General features: G+C 39.3%; 1 protein-coding gene across 1 annotated transcript in view; it reads right to left on the bottom strand.

Moving 5' to 3' along the window:
- Window positions 1-12,016, bottom strand: part of LOC147614992 (uncharacterized) — a 30,042-nt gene extending 18,026 nt beyond the window's left edge. Inside the window, exons 1-2 of the mRNA XM_086780016.1 lie at window positions 11,950-12,016; window positions 4,204-4,340 (exon numbers count right to left, since the gene is read on the bottom strand). Coding sequence (XP_086636142.1) covers window positions 4,204-4,340; window positions 11,950-12,016 — 204 coding nt within the window. The remainder of the gene's footprint in view (window positions 1-4,203; window positions 4,341-11,949) is intronic.
- Between the last annotated feature and the right edge of the window lie 7,115 nt (window positions 12,017-19,131).

Below are 19,131 nucleotides of genomic sequence, written 5' to 3' on the forward strand. Positions count from 1 at the left end.
ATCCATTATGTTTCCAAAATCAACTGTATTTACAAGAGGTCCCTGAAAGAGATGAATATAATCACCTAAAATACTATACTAGATGTCCCTATGCTGAAAAGAAAAAATATGACGAGACCAATCTATCTGGACTTGAAGAGTCTTAAACCACTCAATCCCTAATAACAAGTCTACATTTTCTAGGTGCATAACATAGCATTCCAGAGTATCTTTGCTGTAGTCTTGAATCTGGATTAGAAGCATCTCCACCTTTCGATCTCATACTTGTCTTCCAACAGATAGGTGTACCTCATATGTATGATCGTTGGGTGTCGTATCAAGACTTAATTTATGCACAAGTTTGTAGTTAACAAAATTGTGTGAGCTGCTACGGTCTCGAAGAACGTGAATTTTATGACCATTCACTTCTCCATAAACTCAGAGAAGATCATGCAAGCCAAATACTTTAGAGTTGAACAGACAATCAGAACATGTACTAGGGTGAGAAAGTATAGTAATTGACGTACCTATCAAAGACAACTAGTTAGCTGCCTTTGACTTAGGTCCTACGTTGGTCTTTACACCCTTTTGCTTCGGACACTTGTTCCACATGTGTCCTTTTTCTTCGTAGATAAAACAGCGTCCTTCTTTCTTGAGCTTTAAAGCCCTAAGGAGCCGTTTCTTCTTTGCCTGGTATCGAACTAGAATTCTTTGAAGGTTGGTCCAAAGGTTGGTCCGAAGACTTTTCTTCAGTCGTGTTAGCCATAGGTGCGGAGAACTTTCTTTTATGCTTATTCCCCTGCTCAGTAATGGGTTTAGACTTGGAAGAATGGCTTCGTCCAATGTATTATCATAGATACGAGCTGAATGAATGACTTCGTCCAATGTTTTGCAGTTGTTATTTTTAACTTGTAAACGATATGAGTCTGATAAACCAGTTACGAAGAATCCCAAAAGAGTAGTGGGATCCATGTTTGTAGCCTTCATCTGCTGCAAGTCCCTAAACTTCTGGAGGTAGACCTCATAAGTGAGGTGCTGCGAGGTCATGGTCAAAGCTGAAAACCCGACAATAACATCATAATCATCCTCTTTCTTGAGGAAATCCTTCTTGAAGACGTCTTCGAATTGTGCCTAAGTTGTTGGCTTAGGGTTGAGTTCCTTCCACCAAAGCAAAGCTTTGCTTGAGAGGAAAAACCTGCTGCTAACTGGATCTTTTTTCCATCATCATATGGATGAAACTGAAAGTGAACTTGTCACTTATGTAGCCAAGTGTCCACGATCTCCTTGGTGCGCTGCTTTTGCTTACCCTCGAACGATTTCGAAGTAATGTTGGGACCTAAAGCAGAGGCCAAGGTATCCATACCCGATAGAGTAGAGAGAGGGTGGTGGTCAAGAGAGCGATGGAGTTTTGCAAAGCTTGCATCTGAGCTGCGAATTATGCCTGACGTTTCGAGACGAAGAAGCTTCGAGAGCTACTTTGAACTCTTGGAAATCTGATTTTGATACATAATCATCAAAAAGATCGACATCCGTATCTTCCGTAGTAGCCGACAAGCCGTCGCGTTCGATAAGGGGCTCCAACTCCGATTCTTGGGTCGACATCGAGAAGAGGGCAAGTGGAAAGAAAATTCGATCTTTGCACAATAGAAGTGCAAGAGAACTTGAGAGCTTGAGAGCTTGAAAACTTAAGAGATGTGTGGCAAGAAGCCCACTTGAGGGATTTATAAAGGTTTCTCCAAAAGCTATCTTTAGCTTTTGATTTTGTGTTTATATATATATATATATATATATATATATATATATATATATATATATATATATATTCTATTTTCTTAAAAAAATACAACACCTTTAATCTTGGAGGGAGGGTTTTTAAACTTTACCTCAAATCGATGAAGGCTTTCTTTTTTTTTTCTCATCCCTCCTGGATTTAGAGCCGTTGTGGCGTCACCCACCGAACTAGAAGCGCGTGCTTTTCCTGCCATCGGCCACCTCACCTGTCGCGCCACCACGCTGCAACCTCGCGGTCCTGCCGGTGCCGCCTATGCTCAGGCGGCCAGAGCGACCTGCGTTGGCTTGCGTCCATGCTTTCCCGCGACTGCACATAGACCTGACCTCCTAGCTGCATAAGCCCAGGCGTATGGCCGCCTAGCTACGCAAGCCTAGACGCCTGCCTACATAGCCCTAGTAAGCACCCGCCAGCAGGGCCGCCTTCGTACACCTGGCCGACTGCCAGCCTTGCCCGATTCGACCAGCATGCCACAGCCGCCTCTCGTTCTCTCTCTCTCTCTCTCTCTCGTTCGCGTTCAACCAAAAGCAACGAACATGCTTTTTTTTTCTGTTTTCTCTCTGCAGTTCGTGCGACTATACAAACATCATCATTCTTCTTTGCAAAGCAAACCGACCCTACTTGGACTACCATCTCCATCAACATGGGTTTCTTTGATTAAAAAAAACACATACTGAATCTGAAAACAACAGTATGCACAGAAAAACAACAAGCTTTTTTAAACACATACCTTTCTTCGACCTCATCTTCTCTACCTACCGACTTCCTCGTTCACGAGGCAGGCTCTGATACCACTATCAAATCCCCACTGAATCTCCTCGTGATCGTTCCTGATATACGAGACTCGAATCCTGCAAACAAACAAACAAACAAGTGGATGCATGCCTGACTCACCTCCCAACCATGACAGCCGTGGGACAAGCCCACAGTCTTGGCTGTCCCCACCGAGCCACGCGCTGAGCTAACTAGGTTGACGTACCGACCGATCTCCACCTCGCGACGTCCCATACCGCCACCACGAAGCTACCCTCGCGGGCCTCGAGATTGCTGCCGGTCTCGACTGCATAAAGCAGGTGCACGTGTGTACTAGATCCAGGCTCCAAGAGCTCTCACAAACTCGCAAGACTCTCTACACCCCAATAACTAACCTTGGCCACCCTTTTATAAGCTCTTAGCCAGATCGGACATCCACACTTGGACGCCTGCCCGTCCATACTTGGATGCCCGCCCGTTAGTCTTTCCCTAACTCAGCTCGTCAATCAACCTGCCTGGCTCCAAGCTTCCCCAAACCTCAAAGCTAGTCTTGTGTGCGTGTAGCACACGACGGTAGATACACACTATGCACATGACACCGGATTGAGTGGCTCAAGTCCATTGCCTAGAGAAGGGTCCTCTCAGGTGGCAGTATGCCACTTGGAAGTCTACCTCTAGTGCACTCTAACACATTTGAGAACTGATTATACATAGCTTGATTCTCCCCATTTATAGTCTTCAAATCATGAAATATATAGAGCAAAATGGCTCCATGTAAAGGTATAAGGGTTGCCATGTTCTACTAGAAGGAGGTCAACATTTGTTCTAGTTGCGATACTTGCTGCCTCAAACTACATACAGGATATTTCTTGTCATATATATGCTATATATATCCACATCCTATGCTTATCTCCACCATGCTAGTTCTTCAGTAAGACTCATCAAGAGATGCCATGCTATGTACACACCAATTGCCATTATCTCCATGTAGCCATCGTGATGCTCTGTCTGTTTAGGCTGCTTGCTTGACAAGAGAGGCCACCATGTACACAAGGAAAAAGGTGCCATGCAAGAAGGCTACCACTTATGAGAACTGCATTAAGTCACCATGCCTCCTTATGCCTACATGTATAGGTTTGAAGGGGAGGTCGCCATGCCATAACTGCCGCATAACATACTAAGCTTGGAAGGGCACCATGTTCTCCACATGGTTGGGCGGCATAAGTGAGGAAGGGAAGCAGTTCGCTTCTTCTTCAGGCATGGTGGCCACCTTGTTTGTAACCATGGCAGTAATGGAAGGCGCATGGTGGCAACAGGCCGTGAAACCGAGTGAAAGACTTAATACTTTCCAATTCGCAAGGAGGAGAACGCTTCATCAAAATGGAGATGGAACCAGTTGATGCAGATGTATAGGCAGCAGCCAAAGACGAGAAAGACCACAGGCATTAATAAAGGAAATTTGGCAAAAAAAAGGGGCCCTTCGAACCCCGTACATCATGTGTGCTAGCGCAGATGGTGGAGGGGCTCAAAGGACCCCTATTTCGTGCATGTCAACCCCAAGAATCCCATGAGCCCTGCTTCTGAGCGCCTCCACTCGCACAGATGGTGTAGGGGATCGAAGGGGCCCTGTGTGTGTGTGTGTGTGTGAGAGAGAGAGAGAGAGAGAGAGAGAGAGAGCCTGCCTGTTGTGTCCTCCGAGCAAGCCTGTTGTGCCTCCTCCACCTCTGCCTCCTCGCCACCGCCTCTATTTTGGGTCGCCTCTTGCGTTCGCGCCTGTCCTCCAAATCCGATGAGAAAAGCGATAAGGTAGGAGCGGTACCTGATAATAATAAATTATTTTAATATTATATATTGCTATTATATATTGCTATAATCTTGATACTATAATATAAAACATAAATGCTAATAATATAATTTTGATTACATAATTAATAATATTCATAATGTTATTATTATACACTATAATATTATTATTTTACACTGTTCTTTTATATAATCTATAACTTAAATTATATTAATAATGATATAATTAGTAGCTACTCCCAATAATAATAAATTATTTTAATATTATATATTGTTATATATTATTTTATTTTAATATGTAATATAAATCTTGATAATATAATATAAAACATAAATCTTAATAATATAATCTTGATTATATAATTAATAATATTCATAATGTTATTATTATACACAATTACATTACTATTATACACTATGTTCTTTTATATAATCTATAACATAAATTATATTAATAATGTTGGTACTACTGGATAGTTAGCTATGTTGGTGGGGTGTGAGGATACCCCACTGGGGAATCTCATGTCTATGATAAATCTTTGATGATTTTCATTGGGTAGAATCTTCTTGATTTTCATTGGATGTAAATTCATTTTTTTGTATTTACATGTATTTTCTTAAATACTATTTTGTTCAGGTGGCAAAAAAGCCCACTAGAAGAGGCACATGAGAGTATGCATGGAAGCTAGTTTTGGAGAGGGAAACAAGTAAAGGATCCCCTTATATGATGCATCTGTATCTGATATGGCAAATGCTTTATTGCAAAGTGCAAAACAATATGCTTATATGAATGGAAAGCATGTAGGAGATGGTCCTAGTTTAGAGGCCTTGATAACTAGAGCAACTGCTAGGAGTACACCAACCCCACCACACAGGTGAGCCGTATTGGTCACAATGCTGTTGTTTGCAGGGAGTCCAATGTATGAAGACACACCAAAGATTCATGGAGATAGAGAGACAGCTCAAATAAAGAGACGATCATCTACTGACAATGTTGGGATAGAGAAGAATAGCTCGCAGCAACCTAATTATGTGATGGAGAATAGGGATAGAAAGCAAAGGGTTTGGCCAAGGAAGATGAGCTTTAACTTTGGAGCTACAAAAGAACAACAGACCCATGGAACAGTTCCACAGCAAAACAATCAAATAGAGATGCCTCATTGGGTATAGTTGAAAAACCTGTGCATAAAACTTTTTGGGCTATACATAGGACTCCAATGAACTCTAAATTAAAATGTCTCGGTTAGGTGTAAGGTAAGGTAAAGTGTAATCATTACATCCAAAGTTCAACAAAAGGTGTAGTTACTCCTTGTTTCTACTCTAAGAGAAGACATCCAGGTCCAAGAGGGCAGAAAGCTCAAATGATATACTATTGCAATGATGATGTCACCACACTTGGAATCCTGATCATCACAACATCATGCATGTTATTGAGATTCCAAGCATTCAGATTGTAGAGGAGGGCACAAGCATCACCAAAGAGGAGATAAAAGTGCATATGCAAGCAGGGTTTAGGCTACAAACACAAGAACAAAATAAACAATCTGGAAAATCAAGTATGCAAGCAGAAGTTGAGGGCACCTCCACAACACAACCAAGAGAGGAATGTCCAACTATGCATGCAAAATTTAAGGATGCAGGTACAACTATGCAAGAGGAACCAAGAGATGCCACCATAGGGAAATGAAGGTCTAGATGAAGATCTACAATATCTAGGGATGCAAGTAAGAATGATTGGCAAAACTCAATTAGAACCATTTATCTTAAAGGGAGAGACAATTATAGTCCCATTGAAGAAGAGTATCTTTCATGTAATATCAACAAGCTCTGACATGGATGGTCTGCAATATGATTTGTATGTCAAAGACCAACCTTCTTGCACATGCCCTGATTTCAAAAGAGAGAAATAGGGAATAAGTCATATCTAGCTTGCAAGCACATCTATTTAATATTCTTGGTTGTCTTGGGCCTTGATGAGAATCAACATATATTTGTGCATCAAGCAAAACATTTCTAGCAGAGATCTTGCAAGAGTTCTAAGCTCAAGAAGGAACCATCCTTGAGGGTGGAATACAAAGATGGGGATGCTTTAAAAGACTACTTTTTGGAAACAATTGTCTACATTTTGATGATTGTCATGTACATATGTGAAAGAAGTGCTGGCTACTATTTCCTATAAAGCAACTCCAAGAGAGTTAGGTTACCTTATAGTTTATCATTTTTACACACTTAAGCAAAGACATGGTGATGTTCGATACTCATTTTGATAAGTTAAATGAAAAAGGGACTTAATCTATGTCTCAACTTGATGGCCATATTCATGTTAAAAAAACTAAAAGGTTTCTCTTTTTGATAAAGTATACCTTTGAGAGTCCTTCATTGTTGTTGTATTTGTTGCAAACATGATATATAAGCTTCCATTTATCTCATAATAATAAATTCTTTCTTGAGTGCAATAAACGCTCACAAAATTGTCAGAAAAGCTCACGGTCCAAAGCTCGCAAAAAAAAAAAATCCCCCCTCATACCATTGGTGGTGGGCACAATTGAATAGCACGGCTACAAGATACCAGTGGGTCATCTTGAACCATTGAAGTGTCGAGTTTGACTAGACATAGTGATAAAAATATGGCTCAGGAAGGTTTTTGCTTTCCACACACCTGATGAAAAGATGCCCCTAGGGAGCTCTCATAAGTGTACTTGCTTACATGTGCTCATAAACATCTATACTTGACACATATCAAACCTCCACTAATTCTGACGACTACAGTGTTTTTAGGTGAGCAAGAGGAATAACCTCCCAACAAAATTGTACCACTCTTAGCTTGAAAATCCACAAAGTTCTAAGCTAGACATGAGAGAAGGCCTTTTGAGAATCTTTTTTCAATGGACATATACAAGCATTTATTACATCTAGAAGGGCTATGGTGGCTAGTTTTTTGAGCTAAATCCGTACGAGGCAATCTGGATAGCCTTGAGTAAAGTTCCAAGCCTCATAAATTTGATACTCTAATATAAAACATAAATGCTAATAATATAATCTTGATTATATAATTAATAATATTCATAATATTATTATTAAACACTATAATATTATTATTATACACTATAATATTATAATTATACACTATGTTCTTTTATATAATCTATAACATAAATTATATTAATAATGATATAATTAGTAGCTACCCCCAATAATAATAAATTATTTTAATATTATATATTGTTATATATTATATTATTTTAATATTATATATTGTTATATATTATATTATTTTAATATATAACATAAATCTTGATAATATAATATAAAACATAAATATTAATAATATAATCTTGATTATATAATTAAAAATATTCATAATGTTATTATTATACACAATTACAGTACTATTATACACTATGTTCTTTTATATAATCTATAACATAAATTATATTAATAATGTTGGTATTGGATAGTTGGCTATGTTGGTGGGGTGTGAGGATACCCCACTGGGGAATCTCATGTCTATGATAAATCCTTCATGATTTTCATTGGGTAGAATCTTCTTGATTTTCATTGGATGTAAATTCATTTTTATGTATTTACATGTATTTTCTTAAATACTATTTTGTTCAGGTGCAAAAAAGCCCACTAGAAGAGGCACACACTCCAAGAACAAATCTAGCTGAGAGTATGCATGGAAGCTGGTTAACTGGAGAGGGAAACAAGCAAAAGATCCCCTTATATGATGCATCTGTATCTCATATGGCAAATGCTTTATTGCAAAGTGCAAAACAATATGCTTATATGAATGAAAAGCATGTAGGAGATGGTCCTAGTTTAGAGGCCTTGATAACTAGAGCAACTGCTAGGAGTACACCAACCCCACGGTGAGCTGTATTGGTCAAACAATGCTGTTGTTGCAGGGAGTCCAATGTATGAAGACACACCAAAGATTCATGGAGATAGAGAGACAGTTCAAAGAAAGAGACGATCATCTACTGACAATGTTGGGATAGAGAAGAATAGCTCGCAACGACCTAATTATGTGATGGAGAATAGGGATAGAAAGCAAAGGGTTTGGCCAAGGAAGATGAGCTTTAACTTTGGAGCTACTACAGGAGGAGAACAGACCCATGGAACAGTTCCACAGCAACAATCAAATAAAGATGCCTCATTGGGCATAGTTGAAAAACCTGTGCACAAAACTTTTTGGGCTATATGTAGGACTCCAATGAACTCTAAATTAAAATGTCTGGGTTGGGTAGAAGGTAAGGTAAAGTGTAATCGTTACATCCAAAGTTCAACAAAAGGTGTAGTGGCTCCTTGTTTCTACTCTTAGAAAAGACATCCAGGTCCAAGAGGGCAAAAAGCTCAGATAATGTACTTTTGCAATGATGATGTCACACACACTTGGAATCCTGATCACAACATCATGCATGTTATTGAGATTCCAAGCATTTGGATTGTAGAGGAGGGCACAAGCATCACCAAAGAGGAGATAAAAGTGCATATGTTAGATACTCCTTTTGATATGTTAAATGAAAAAGGGACTTAATCTATGTCTCAACTTGATGGCCATATTCATGTTAGAAAATCTAAAAGGTTTCTCTTTTTGATAAATTATACCTTTGAGAGTCTTTCATTGTTGTTGTATTTGTTGCAAACATGATATATTAGCTTCCATTTATCTCATAATAATAATAGATTCTTTCTTGAGTGCAATAAATGCTCACAAAATTGTCAAAAAAGCTCATAGTCCAAAGCTCGCAAAAAAAAAAATCCCCCCTCATTACATTGGGCACAATTGAATAGCACGGCTACAAGATACTAGTGGGTCATCTTGAACCATTGAAGTGTTCAGTTTGACTAGACATAGTGATAAAAATATGGCTCGGGAAGCTTTTTGCTTTTCACACCTGATGAAAAGATGCCCCTAGGGAACTCTCATAAGTGTACTAGCTTACATGTGCTCATAAACATCTATACTTGACACATATCAAACCTCCACTAATTCTGACGAGGACTGAAGTGTTTTTAGGTGAGCAAGAGGAATAACCTCCCAACAAAACTGTACCACTCTTAGCTTGAAAATCCTTTCTTTGTCTCCATGCACAAGCCAGATAAGGAATGCTTGAATGTCGCTGATGTGGATTTGTAAGAGTGGGGACCACGTGGAATTTGGTGAATGCATAGTTTGAGGATGAATTGAATGAAGAGTGCTCTGATTTCAAGGGAAAAAAAATCCATGGTTTGGGATAGCAACAATAGGCTTACGACATGGTTTTCAGAAGGTATGTTTTATAAAGTAACCTCTAGAGGTTGTATGGTTAGCATTGGTTTGTAACATGTGGATATGCTTTTGTACAGCCTATGAGCTTTACATATCTCAACAAATAAGGGTCAAATGTGCATTCATTAAGGTGGACATGCGTATAGAAGTGGATTTTCTTCTTATTTTGTAAGCAACAAATGAGTAAGATACATAGCTCTTTGGAGTAGGTTCTTCATAATTGTCTCATCTTGTGTTAATTTTGTGGATCATAGGGTCACTCGTACTAACTTGGCCCCCAATTCTCACTCATAAGATTTTTCTATTTCAAAATTTTGGGGTAGTAGACAAGACATCCTTACTTGAAAACTTGAGTGATGATGAGAAGAAATGAGTGGAGGTGGAGATGGCTCTAAAGAGGACAATTAGAAACACTTGGTACACCACTCACGCGAGTGTGTTGGCTCAACTTGTATGGAAAGTAAGTTGAAAGAAAAGGTATTGGTTTGGATTTTTTAAATATGTGAGAATATGAATGTCATTGGGTGATTTCTTGTAGGATGACTTCACCACTGCAATATAAAAGGGAATTGGTACTCTGGAGGCCTCCTCTCTTGAGGAGTATACCAGAGGTAGTACACAAAGTCCATGAAAATCGTCGAGTCACAATTTCGTGATCAGGCATATAATATGGTTCGCATTGAAAACCCAATGAATTGAGATGGATTCTTTTAATTATTATATAATATTGACTAGACTTCACTTGATTGCGGAGAGGTAAATGGTCATATTTTTACTTAATTCTCCATAACATCAGGAAGAAAGAAATCTTAATTCTCCATAACATCAGGAAGAAAGAAATCTTACATGCAATGATAACAAGAAACCCCAAGGTCCCTAATGCAGTGGCTAAGTTTAAAGATACAAAGAGGTTATAGTTGTATATGAAGAAGGAGAGCTATTGTGGGAAAGAGAGTCATAGAGAATCTATGTAAGAAACGGCTGATTCTGCCCATTGGATTTGAGAGTTGGTTCAAAGAATAAAGGAAGTTACACCTCGATGATGCCTTTCCAGAACTTTGGGATAAAATGAAGAGTTTTCTTGATGGCGAGGTGTGTCAATGGTTTTGCTAAGGATGCCAATTTAGACTCGTTCTTCTAAGGAAATAGGTAGCTAGGGAAGCATGTACCCCTTGTGCTTTCAAGAAAGGGAAATAAATATGTGGGAGTTGAATGTGTGCCCATGGTGGTGTGACTACCCAATTGGAAAGGGAAGTGTGTGGAAGTTGAATGTGACTTAGAAAGAGACATCCTATCAAAGATAACATGTATGCAAGTAAGTTGTGAGACAAACACATATATTACCTTGCATTCATAACCTTGTTTTTACCTAGAGACATTATATGTATTCTTCATAAAACACAGTGTTGGTTGATGAAGAAGCGTCCTTGTTTGACAAATCTGACTTGTAAGTTGTAATCATTTATCCCAATTTTCTTTATTTTCACAATTAATTTTTTTAAATCTTACATAAAATACTTGCTCTAGGATTATCGAATTTCTTCGCAAGGTAAGTTCAAAAGATTTATCACACAGTCGGAGTCCATGCATTACGGTGGCCGTTTAGCTTCCCCACAAATTTGGGTGCGGAGATGTTAGATTCACCTGAATATCCACATTGGAATCACTTCTCCCATAATCTATCTTTACCAGTGGTACTTTTGGCTACTTCCTTCACAGCCCCAATGAGGGTTGAAACTTGGGGGATCATTTTTCCTTGGTCCATGCCCATGCTAAAAAAAAGCATGCATTTAAGCTTTACTGCACATAACACTACTAATTGATGTAGGTTATGTGAGTGACAATGGAGTGCAGGTAAAATGTCAACATTTCTTGTGAGTACATTGCATTCAGAACCTTCCACACATGTTAACATTATCACATAGGTGAATGACTTAATCGTGGGTGTCTTTTGGCGAGGGATATGTGAGCTCCCAATGATGGATTAGGAGGCATGAGAGGTAATGGATAAGTCTCTCTTTCCACACGAAAAGAGTATCTTGATGGAGTGAACTGCTCTGCTCTCACAAATCCACAAAGCACACAATAGTACCTAGATCTCACGTACAAGGAGGTGCTGAGAGAATTGAGAACTTTCATAGGTACCCTATACTATGGTAGGACCTTTTTTAGGTTTCTAATCATGGACTTATAACTGAACTATTTATTGTCTTGGGTGCAGATGGATGCTTAGTTCGTTCATGGAGCTTGGGGATGTTGTTATTGATCTTTTTGCTGCATGTTGAGGGGTAGGAAGGCTAAGCAATAAAATGCTCAGGCATTGCCTTTGCATATTAAAGAGGAGGAATACCTTGTCCAAACTCTTCTCTTGGATCTTCCATGTGATCCAATGGAGGAGCAAAATTCACTTTGATCATGGGTATTTTGGATATTTTGGATATTTTAGCAATGGGGTGTGCTATTTTGGTGGATATTTGTTGCTATGGATATTCATGCATGTCACTTCCTTTTCAAACGTTTTGGTGGTTATGTATTTTTTAGAATCATGTGCATATAAATATTCTCTTTAAAGATGATTTTTTGTTGTTGGAATCAAGTGGTTATAATTTTAAAGATATCTTATCAAACTACTTGGTTATTAACCACGACATTGGTAGCATTGAAGATGGATGAGTTTTGTGAAAACTACAAAAAACTGGGCACGTTTCAGCCCAAAACCCTAAAACCTTTAGCATACATGAACCTAATAATGGACATGTGTTCCTAAGTGTTGATAACCTTTACAAAATTTCATCCAATTCGGAGTAGATTTGGGTCATCCACATGCATCTGAGCTTGCCTTCATGGTTTTCAAGATGGCTGAAAAATGGCTCCAAGCCACTTTTTCTAGGAATTGGACTATCTTCTAAGTAATGGTTGAGCAACTTAACGATGTCTGATTGCATCACTCCAAAAAGGTAAAATGTTTGGTTTTTCATGAGGATCACGAGTGTGCAATCCATTTTTTCATAATCTTTGAGGATTATTGATAGCTGGAGCATCTTTACTTCACTTGACCACTTTTCCAATCCACCCAAAACAAACAGATTTCCTTGAATTAGGACCTAATTTGATCTTTACTTGTACAAAACTTTAACGGCCTTACACATGCATCGGTCATGGTATGTCCATACAAGGTCCATAGTTCTATCTTGGTCTGATGCATTTGATCTGTTTTTCTAGGTAATCGTGAGCACCTTAATGATGTTGGATTACACCACTCCAAAAAGGTAGAATTTTTTGTTCTCACGAGAGGATCCTGGCTATGCAATCCATTTTTCCATAATCTTTGGGGATTATTCGCAGAGCCATAGTGTCTTTGCTTTAGCTGACCACTTTTTCTTGAGGCATAATGAAGGGCATTTAGACAGACTTCTAGAGCTTTGAAATACTATGTTTGGACCATTTTAGAGATTTTTTTATTATCTAAATTTTGTGTCAAAAGCTCGTAAAATTTTAGGATTGAAAAAAGTAAACCATCTTGAAAATAATATATATGTAAATTTTAGGATTGAAAAAAGTAAACCATCTTGAAAATAATATATATATTTATTTAGATTCTTTGCCTGATTGTAACCCCCATGCATCTCCTTAAATCTTGAGTTATCCCATTGCTCCAAAATATTTTGTCCACCAACAAACTTCCCAATCCGCACAAATGAATCCTATCAACACTCACCTTATGTTGTTGTGTTAGTTTTAGGGTAGGAAAGCTAGCTTAGGATGGAAAGTAATGAGCATTAACCATTGTGAATGGGCATGGCAGAATACTAAGCAAAAGTGAGATGCACAAAAATGACTATAAGCTAGATTAGCAACATGGATATTAGGGGTAAACCAAAAAATTATTTCTCCATTAATTTTTGCACAATTTATAGGCTCCAAATAAATGCTAAAAGAGTAAAGAGTTCATGACTATGGAATCCCTCAATCTCTCATTGATTCATTCCTAAACCTCTCCTATGAAGTAGATAAAGGTCAATGCCCCTGATTCAAGATTTGAACCTTAGTACCTTTGAACCTTATCTCACTCTCTTTGATCCATGGAGGATGATTCAATTGCATCTTCTAATACTCCCTCTCAAGTAAATTATAGATATGTGTGGATTTATAAAGCTCTTCCTTGGCTCTAGTTTCACCACCTTAGTCTAGACATGTTTGGATTTACCAAGCTCTTTTTGGTTTTGGTTTCACCAACTTCATGTAGTGAAGTATTACAAAGAGTAGAGATATAACGTAAGTGGCTTAGGTTCAAGGAATCCTGTTAGAAGGCCCATTCATAGGCTAGCCTTATCTTTGGAAACTTCTTCATTCTTCATTTCTTTGCAAGGTTTTCTAAATGATGACCTCTTCTTAATGAATCAATCCTTCTCTTCACGTGATTAGGCTTGCCACAATAGTTACATTTCTTTTTAACGTAACAATCCTTTTTATCATGATTACTTTTTCCACAATACTTGCACTTTTTACCTTTGTCTTTAGAAGGCCCTTTGTTGAAGCTTTTGTTGGAGTAGAATGCTTCCCCTTCACCTCTTTGTTTGAGTTTATTTTATTCTTCTTAGAGGGAGCTGGTGATCCCTTCAAAAGTTGGAGACGATTAATTCTTGAGAGTAGTGAGACAAGCTTGCCATACTCCTCAGGCATGCTCTTCAAGAGCACTACAACCACATCATCTTCCACTAGTGCTTCGATGGCAAGAGTTGAGTCATAAGACTCTTCATGTGATTGGATGTAAGTAGCAAAAGACTCATTCAAAGAATTCAATCTTCAAACCAATCTTTGAGTTTTTTCCCTTTGCCCCAAACAATTTGTCAAGTGCTTCCCATGCTTCTAGAGAAGTCTCTAGGCCAGAGATGTGATGAATACAATTGTAACTATAAGTGCCAATGTAATGATCGTAGCTAATGCTATATCATCCCTAGTGATCCATTCTAGCTCCACATCCCTAGTGCTAGACTTCTTCTCCTTCCCTTTAACTATGCTCCAAAAGCTCTCCCTCATGATATGATACTTGACATTCATTTGCCAATTGTGGAACCCATTCCCATAAAATTTAATTAAATGCATATAATGAGATGCCATTGTGCAATAAGGGGGTCTTAACACTTGGATGTATGCCTAAGGTTAGTGTTTACCTTGTACAACAACTTGCTTAATGTTCTTCGCCGTAGAGATGCATGTGTGTGCTTAGATAAACCCATTGCTTTGGCATATGCATAATAATAAGGTTTTGTTTTAGTTTTAATGATAAGCTTCTTGGTTTTAGTCTTAACCTTCTTATGAGAATCTGATTTAAAAGAAAAAGGCATTGTGTACACCAAAAATTTCTCTAATCATAATTAATCCTTTACTAATCTAACTTGAGTTTTATGCAAAAAATACACTAATTTGGATGCTCAAATTGAGCACTCAAATTGTTGGAATTAGGGTTGCAGGAAAGCACACAAAGCTTGGAGAAGAAGAAGTAAGAATGCACACAACACAAAAGTATTAGATTGTGTCGATGTACAAAAGATCAGTTAGTCCTAGAATGATGGGCGTATATACAAGCCGGGGGAAAAAACCTCCTAAAGAGGAAAAAAGTGCCCCGGCGGTCCTAAGTGTGTTCACACACATCACTGCCTATATATATGGCAATAAATCCCCCGTGGGAGTGATGGTGTGAACGAGAGCTGGCACTCATGTATAGGGGAGTGCCATGCCTGAAGTAGATCAATCCACAAAGGGGAGCAAGCCCAAAGCTTTGCGAAAAGCTTCGAACTTCTCACGAGGAAGCGCCTTTGTGAAAAGATCGGCGAGGTTGTCCTGTGTTGGCACATAGGCCAAGCTGATCTCTCCTGCTGAGAGTCTCTCCCTAACATAGTGATAATGCACCTCAATGTGCTTTGTGCGAGCATGAAAAACCGGGTTTCTCGCAACTGCCAATGCGCTCTGACTATCAGTGAAGATAGAGGTGGCAGACTCCTGTCCAACACCCAAGTCAGCCATAAGCCGTCTGAGCCACACACACTCAACCGTAGCTGTGAAAGCTACCCTGTACTCAGCTTCACAACTAGAAGTGGCCACAGTAGGTTGCTTCTTGCTCAACCAAGATATGCATGAGCTACCGAGCATGAAACAAAAACCACTTGTGGACACTTGTGTCATAGCAACCAGCCCAATCTGAGTCCGAAAAAGCATGTAAATCTGGCGGCAACGATCCCCCCTTGGGATAAAACAACCCAAGATGTATGGTGCCACTCAAGGAGCGAAAGATGCGTTTAACTGCTTTCCAATGCTGAGACCCTGGGCTATGCATAAACCTGCTCACCTGTGAGACTGCAAACTGAATGTCCGGCCTCGTAATGCATACATAAATGAGGAAACCAAAAGCTGTCTGATAGAGTGTGACATCAAAGTGATCTCCAGCATCATGAAGACTCAACTTCAAACCTGTCTCCATTGGAGTAGCAATAGGCTTGCAGTCTTCAAGGCCAAATCTCCGCAACAATGTCTCAATATACTTTGTCTGACACAAAGCAATACCTCCATCACACTGCTTAAATTGTATCCCCAAATAATGATGCAAATGCCCCAAATCTGACATCTCAAAAGAGACATTCAAATCAGCCGTAAAATCAGCAATATGACTCTCATTTGGTCCTGTGAGCAGCATGTCATCGACATAGAGAGCAATGATTAGATGTACACCATCCACACGTTTAATGTACAAAGTGCTTTCTGTTGGACTATTCTGAAACCCATGTGCAATCAAATATGCATGTATCTTTTCATACCAAGCTCGTGGAGCTTGCTTTAAACCATATAAAGCCTTTTTCAACCTGCACACTTTGTTTTCCTGCCCTCTTTGAACAAAACCACGAGGCTGCGATACATACACCTCCTCATGCAAATCTCCATTCAAGAACGTAGTCTTTATGTCCAGCTGATGTACATTCCAACCATTATGAGCTGCCAATGCACAAATGCTACGAATGGTAGTCATACGACAAGTGGGAGTAAAGGTCTCATCAAAATCAATGCCGCATAACCCTTTGCAACAAGTCTAGCCTTATAGCGATCAACACTGCCATCTGGCCTTCGTTTCAACTTAAAAACCCACTTACATCCAATGGCCTTTTTACCAATAGGGAAATCACACAAAGACCATGTACCATTCTTCATTATAGCATCATATTCACTTTGCATTGCAGCCAACCAATTTTTTGAATTTTGTGTCTCATCAAATGAAAGAGGTTCTTTCTCTTCACACATACTAGACACAGCCAAAGCATAACAATCTGATGTATAAGAGGCATGTTGAAAACCTGAACGAGTACGACTAGTCATAGACACAGCCAAAGCATAACAATCTGATGTATAAGAGGCATGTTGAAAACCTGAACGAGTACGACTAGTCATAGATGCATCAATCTTATATAACGCAAGGTTTGCACCAGCCATTTAGGCATACCTCTAGCTTGCTCATTTTCAGCCCTATCCTCATGAATTACATCCTGTAAATCTGCATCAGAAATAGGCTGATCTATGATGTCGTTTTGAAGTCTGCATAGGCTGAATATTTACCTCATTAGGACTTACATTTGAATTCCCACCTATAAATAGAGGCAACAATGTATCAAATACATCCCGTGAGCTCACACCTGTCTCTTTGGTACATGATAACAAAGGCTGCATAGCATCTTCCACAAAAACAACATCTCGACTAATCAAGATACGCTTTGACTGTGGATGATACAATCTGTAACCCTTGCTCTCAGCACTGTAACCAACAAAAATGCATTTGACAGCCTTATCATCCAATTTTCTGCGTTGTTGCACAGGCACTAAAGCATAGGCCAAGCAACCAAAGACACGCAAGTGACCAATAGAAGGTTTCCTGCCATGCCAAGCTTCATATGGAGTAATAGACTACAAGGCCTTAGTGGGACACCTGTTGAGTACATATACAGCACACATGACAGCCTCAAGCCAAAACGCATGTGGCAAAGCTTGGCTCTTGACCATACATCGTGCCATCTCCATAAGTGACCTGTTTTTCCTCTCAGCAACACCATTTTGCTGAGGGGTATACGGCACTGTACATTGGTGTTTTATTCCACGACTAGCCAGAAATGCATCAAACCTTTTAGACATGTACTCCCCCCCTCGATCAGAACGGAGGGTGCCTACAGTACAATTGGATACATTTTCAACCATAAGAAAAAACTGTTTGAAGCACAAAAACACTTCGGACTGCCTTCAGTGGATATACCCATGCATGCCTTGAGTAATCATCAATGAAAGTCACGAAGTACAAGTGTTTACCAAATGACGGAGTTTGCATAGGTCCACATACATCACTATGTACAAGTTCCAATTTGCGAGTGGCCCGCACAAAACCATCCTTTGGAAATGCAGAACGCTGCATTTTGCCCACAAAATACAGCCTTCACAAACATGTTTCAATGGTGCCTCAAGAGGGGGCAATGAAGCAACCATATCAAATTTTTGCAAACGTAGCAAACTAGCAAAGTTCAGGTGACCAAAACGAGCATGCCATAGTTTTGCATCTGAAACTACCTTTTCATCAGAAACTGCATTTGCTGAATCTTCCACACACTTGTCATAAGAATTGAGCCTATACAGCCCACGAAACAAGGTGCTAGATACAATAATCATATCACCAGAAGTCAAATCATGAACAGTACATCTGTCATCCACAAATTTAACTACAAATCCAAGTCTAGCAAGCACAGAGACAGACAATAGATTCTTCTTTATCCCTGGCACATACAAAGCATCTAAAAGTGTGAAAGCGCTGCCATTTGTAGCCGTAAGCATAATTTTACCAATGCCCTTCACTAGGTAAGAAGCATTATTGGCACATGTGACAGTATTCCCATTAGGGACAGCCTCAAGAGAAGTGAACATATCACGATGCGAGGTAATGTGCTTTGTAGTATCACTATCAAAATACCATACATTAGAGTCAACAGAAACTGCCAAACATGCATCATGTACAGATGGGTCATACTGGCAATACACGCTAAATGCCCATTCTGTATCCTGCACAACATTTGCAGAATCTGAATTTGTAGAAGCATCCGCTATTGTGGCTGCATTTGACTCTTTCTTCTTTGCCTCTTTAGCCTTTAGCTTAGGAAAATTCTTAATGACATGATCATTTGCCTTACAATAGTTGCACCTGGTCTTTTTCTTGCCTTTATCAAGAGCCTTCTCAGACTTATTGTTGCTTACCTGTGGAAGGAGAAGAAGCTGCAGACCTACTAATAGGAGAAGAAACAGTGGAAGGGGCTGCCTTACCACTTCTTCTCTGCTGCTGGGCAGCAATAAATGCTTGATCAACTGCACGCTGCCTGGCCCTGTTTTGTCTGGACTGCGCTTCTTGCAAGAGCTTGTTGATTAAAGTTTCATACTTGACACCATCAGGTCTGTCCTCATTAAGAAGTCTCCACGTGGAAGCAAAAGTCTGATATGTCTCAGGTAAAAC

Source organism: Cibotium barometz, chromosome 41, assembly GCF_041138505.1.
Source record: "Cibotium barometz isolate CiBa-2024 chromosome 41, ASM4113850v1, whole genome shotgun sequence".
NCBI lineage: Eukaryota > Viridiplantae > Streptophyta > Polypodiopsida > Cyatheales > Cibotiaceae > Cibotium > Cibotium barometz.